Source organism: Gymnoscopelus microlampas (assembly GCF_963454915.1).
Source record: "Gymnoscopelus microlampas genome assembly, chromosome: 15".
NCBI classification, from domain to species: Eukaryota; Metazoa; Chordata; class Actinopteri; order Myctophiformes; family Myctophidae; genus Gymnoscopelus; species Gymnoscopelus microlampas.
The window spans coordinates 19,172,836-19,178,835 of NC_139952.1; the positions used below are offsets into that span (position 1 = coordinate 19,172,836).

A 6,000-nucleotide genomic window follows, 5' to 3' on the forward strand; every position below is an offset into this window, starting at 1 on the left:
AGTGATATTTTTTGGTTAAAACAAAAAGTATTTTGTTAAAAGGTTAAAATACTATATTCTGATAGTAATCATTGCTATAGAGTGTTTGTTCGGTAACAGGAGTCTCCCCGCCTCTCCAGCTCTTTAATAAACAGAAAATACATTTTGCGGTAGGTGTCAAAATCTCAGCCAATCAGGAGAAAGTACTAATTTTTAAGCTTAATTTGTATAGTGTTCCAGTTCCAATTTTGCATGCTAATTTCTTAGTGTCATCACTTCCAATTTCACTTGTTTAAGCTGTATCCTGATTGAGTTCTCTGTCCTGGTTGGATAAAATTGGAAATGAAACTGAAACTGAAACGAAAATGCATTTTCTGTTTAATAAAGAGGTGGAGAGACAAGGAGACTCCTAATACTGAACAAACACTCTATAGCAATGAGTACTATCAGAATATAGAGCTATTTAACAATTATTTTAACCAACGCAAATCACTTACCCTACCTTTAATAGAATAATGCTTGTAATATATAGTGATTACATGAATACTCTCAAGGTTAATCTTTTTTTTTGTTATATCTTTGACGCTAGTATGGTAACGGGTTGCATAGGGTTGGGTGGTCTGGTGGTACGAACGCAAAGCTCATGGGAGGAAAATGTAATTAAGCTGCCACGTCGATTACCTGTGGGGCACCCACGTACCCAATGACTCCAGTGTCCTCGTTTGTCTGGGCTTTGTATGATGAAAGGGATGATAAACAATAACACAGCTGGCCTGAGTGTTCTTCCCTTTGTGAGCTTCCTGTTTGTAAGAGTTGCCCTGGGCAACAACATAAAGATTAGAGAAGCTCTTGGTTAGTTACAGTGAATAGCTTTATTAATGATGATAATGATGATGATAATAATAATTATTGTTTTTGTTATTTCTTATTATTACATTGTTTTAAATATGTTTTGAGCCTGCCCCTTCACGTTGGTATAAACAGCTCACAGTGTCGGAACATTTATATTATTGAAACTATTGCACTGCGCGGCTTTAATAGCATGCAGTGGTGGAAAAAGTATCAATACTGCAATGTAGAAGTACTCTGTTACAAGCACAAATCCGGAATTCAAAATTTACTTGAGTAGAAGTACGAAATTGGTATCAAAATGTACTTAAAGTACCAAAAGTAAAAGTACTAAAATGTTTGAAAATAGCAGATCTACAAGCTCACAACGCGTCGCGATGCGGCGCGTTGTGAGCTTGTAGATCGGCTATTTTCAAATAGCCTAGGTATAAAATAGAGCGTGCCAAAATTCCTGAAAGGGGCGTCAACAAGTGTCTTTTGGTAGCGGCGGACATTTTTGAGGGGTAAAAACCAGGTTGACTTAACATTGCCCAATGCCACGCCCAATGCCAACGCCCCCCCGTGGTGACGACGGGTTGGCACGCTCTATAGGGCTAAAGTGGTTAATGTATGTTCTATAATGTAATAATGTATATCTGCAAAGTAACTAGTAACTAAAGTTTTCAAATAATTGTAGTGGAGTAAAAGTACAATATTCGCCTCTGAGATGTAGTGGAGTAGAAGTAAAAGTATTGAACATGGGAAATACTCCAGTAAAGTAAAAGTACCTCAAAATTGGACTTAAGTACAGTACTTGAGTAAATGTACTTAGTTAGCCACTGATAGCATGTTTGTCTCTATGTTGCAGACGGCCATGGACCAGCTCCACATGCATTTCACCCAAGCAATCCACAACACTGTGTTCCAAGTGGTGCTGGGCTACGTGGAGCTATGTGCCGGAAACGCTGATACCAAGTTTCAAAAGATGCAGTACAAAGACCTGTGCACGGTAAGGACGTGGTGACATCATCATCATCATTATTAACCTTTATTTCACCTCGTTATCACCTTGATGACATTTATAATGTCATTAAGGCCTTGGCTACACGTACATGGATCTTTTACTAAACGGATATTTTAGTCCTCCGTTTTTAAAAAGAATCCCTGGCCACATGACAAAGATAAACAAAAATCCCTGTCCACACGTAGACGCAGAAACGCATCGATCAGCTGCATGTTTCAATTTTATATCAGATTTTATATTTACATTTATTTTATAATTATATATATGAGGGGCCAAATACAAATACATTTGTAATCACATGTTAAGGCCCAATACTGCAATAGCTGCATTATTTTAATAGCATACGTGAACAGCATACGTGAACATAAACGAAAACAACATTATTAGGCCGCAGCTGCAGCTCAAACAGTAGCCATGGTTCACATGACGCTGTCGAGTCTCTGGTTTATAGTGGTGTTCGTTTTTTTTTTTTACATTGCCAACTCTCACATGTACATAAACGTTCAGATTTCAAATATAAAGTGCTTACCCCTGAGCCACGGATGTTACAAGGCAATCCGGACCGTGATAAGTACCCGTATCTCCCGTATTGTTCAATAAAAAGCATTTTAATCCCATCGCCGGCCATTTTCTTTTTCTGTTCTTTTATTTTGGTAATGTATCAGAGTGCAATACACCTTCCAACCATTGGTGTCGCATCGTTGAAAGCATCGGAGAAAATTTGGAGAAAATGGCCGACGATCGGATTAAAATGCTTTTTATTGAACAATACGGGAGATACGGGTACTTATCGCGGTCCGGATCGCCTTGTAACGTCCGTGGCTCAGGGGTAAGCACTTTATATTTGAAATCTGAACGTTTATGTACATGTGAGAGTTGGCAATGTAAAAACATCGAACACCACTATAAAGCAGGGACTCTCGGCACCGGGGCGATTGTGTTTTAGGACGACAGACCCCACATTCAATCTGTGCGCGCGCCGTGTGTTCTACTTGGCGCAGAGAAAGAGGGTTTTCGTCACACAGTGAATGAGCTACTTTTCCCACCACTGTCTTATTATTAAGTATGACATTATTTAGCCATAAATGAGCGTGCCTTGTTTCATAGACTGTAAGTGTTGCTCTCTCTCTCTTCATTTATTATTATAATGACCATGAGCGGTCCGGTGTTTATGTATTATTGTATTATTTATTATTATAATGACCATGTGCGAATGCGCGATGACGTCATCGTTTCTCAAAATCTCCGGATTACATGTCCACACAGATCCACTGAAACGCATGTTTTGGAAAACCTTCACTTATTTATCCGTTTACAAAAATATCCGTTTTAGCGGCCAAAAACACCGTTTGCGTGTGGCTGAAAGGCCCAAACGCACACAAAAATGTGCGTTTAGAAAAAGATCCATGTACGTGTAGCCAAGGCCTAAGTTACATAAAAAAAGGGGGGGACGGGGCGTCCTGAGTGTGTGGTGGTGCTTGATCTGTTATTGCCTCTGTTATTATAGTTTGCTTAAGCAATATTACACGAGAGGGTGTGCTTTACCGTCATTATTGGCACGCCAGTGATGCGGTCAGGAACGAGGCGAAGCCGAGTTCCGCCAGCATCACTGAAGTGCCAATAATGTAAGGTAAAGCACACCCTCGAGTGTAATATTGCGATTATACAACAGTTACCAACAAAACACATCCAAATGTATTCATATTGTGGGGCAATTAATAATAAAAATGTTTCGCTATTGTCCGTTTCCCTGTAAAGAGAAGAGTTTTTGACTGAGAGACATTAAATAGTCCCTGTAGCAGTGCTTTGAGTTTGAGGCACCGTCTCATCAACACAGCTGAGCTATCAATGCTTGCGCAGTGGAATGAATTCCAGTAGGCTATATGCTCCGTCGTACGACCGTGTCACGCGGCCAAAATAACTGATCTACAAGCTGACAACGCGTCGCGATGGCGACGCGTTGTGAACTTGTAGATCGGCTATTTTGGCCGCGTGACACGGTCGTACGACGGAGCATATAGCCTACTGGACTGTTAACGAAATGGGAGTCATTTTACTTTACACAGGAGGATATTTATAACCTTCTAACCATTGATCAACCGTAAATCCACCAAATTAACAACATAGTCCATTTTGCATAGCTGTTTGTTCTCCGGTGGCGGCGGTGGGTCAGGCTACTGTCTGTTTGTTTTCCTACCGTGGGACAGAGTGACTTCACAGCACAGCTGTGCCATATAATGGTCTAATCAGGTGCGGACTGGACTGCACTGCGGAGTGATTTATTAATGTGATTAGGCCCGTGCTATGATGCTGGTTTGAAGCACGGCTAGAAAGCTATTTCAACCAATCAGATTGCTTGGTCGGAACTACCTGTTGTATAATTGAGATTAGGCACTGGTTCTGGCCTTCAAAATGGCTTGGTGGAAAAGGGGCATCAGTGCACAAAGGACAAATGCCAGGGCAGGAAGGCCATTACATGCATCAATGATCCACTGAAATAATGTATTTCATTTTATTTATTAACCACTTAGACCCTCTAGACTTAGTAAACTGGACCTGAGTTGGCTCTGTTCTTGGACCCCTTTTTTCCAACTACACCAAATGTCTTTGCCAAAAATAGCAGATTTACAAGCTAGACTATTTTGAAGATGGGGGGGAGAATTCAGAATCTCAACAAAAGACAAATGCACAAAAATTGACAGGAAAGAGGCAGAGGAGATAATGGTACAATCAGCTGGGGGCAGTGTGGTTAGGGCACCATGGCCACTTTGGCCTCGGGTCATATAATCTTTTGAGGGTCAGAAGGCCAAACTGAGGGGCCACGGCAGCCATAACCTTCATGGCTTTTATGAAATTCCTTCCCTGGACTGCACCTTGCTGCACTCCATGGGAAAGAATACAGGGATCCCTCCGTTCCCTGCAATATAGGGGAGACCAAGATGTCATGCCATCGCGGTCACAGGGCCAACGCCAACCAATTAGACAAATTAACCGGAGCTGTGTTCTTTCAGGTGCCAGGGGGTGCTGTTACCCATTATTGTGTGAATAAACTTAATAATAAACAACACTGAATTCTACACTTTCTCACTTTCTCTAGGCATTTTCACATAAGAACCTATTGTGTATATACTATAAACAAATACACATGTGTGTGCGCACACACGCACAAAGCAGGGCTGTGTTACATGGGTGGTCAGCCTCTTGTGCTACAGTATTTCCTGTGGACAGCGTCTGACACCTTTCCAGATAATGCAATTCATCAGCTTTGAGTCTGGAAAGATCCAGTCTATTGGCTGGATGTTTGTGAGAGGGAGAACTTTGTCATTAGTCAGCTCAAATACAGGATTAACATCACCTGCCCACCTCTCCACTGAAGCTTGCTATTTTGTTTCCCCCATGCTCTAGGGCAGCAGAAAGTATGTGTATTTTTTTGTGTATTTTATGTCGTTATTTAAGTATGACACACACACACACACACACACACACACACACACACACACACACACACACACACACACACACACACACACACACACACACACACACACACACACACACACACAGAGTCAGGGGTGATCTACAGAAGTACAATTCATTAATCTGCTCAAGTTAGAGAACGAATGCACTGATTCTTTCTTCTATGGCCGTTAAACATCGCAAGCGTAAAAAGCTCAATCTGAACGCAATCAGACGTTTCATTGATTAACAATGTATAGATTATTCTGGGGCTTGGGCATTATAGCGGCCTCAACCTGCAGGGGGCAGGGCAGCAGCTGTGCTACCATTATTCAGGTCCCAACAGGAAGCGGGTTCAAAGACTAGGGGGCTCAACCATAGATATAGAAACGTAGATACCTCATTGGCCGCTGCAGTTCATTGGAGCGACCTGTCTCCACGGCGCCATGTTGGAAGTGGCAGCCAAGCCTTCTAATGCATAGACCAATTATTTGTTTACCAACATTGAGACTGAATGCACAGGTGATTGTTTCATGCAATCAATTCTCAGCCTGTTGTTTCGGGGTGCGCTAGTTTCAGCACACCCCAACCCCTCTTGTGTGTTGGCTAGTGCTGCGCGCCCTAGCGAGACCTGACAGAATGGGTTTGACGCTTGCGCAGTATGACGCTTGCAACCAGCGTGACGTCGTCTGTTAAGGGATTTTCAAGCGGTT

The 6,000-nt window shown here is 42.0% G+C and overlaps 1 protein-coding gene across 1 annotated transcript in view; it reads left to right on the forward strand.

Annotated features, from left to right (window-relative positions):
- vps50 (VPS50 subunit of EARP/GARPII complex) overlaps positions 1 to 6,000 on the forward strand; it is a 192,526-nt gene that overhangs the window by 70,025 nt on the left and 116,501 nt on the right. The window contains 1 exon segment of the mRNA XM_084079678.1: positions 1,676 to 1,816. Coding sequence (XP_083935804.1) covers positions 1,676 to 1,816 — 141 coding nt within the window.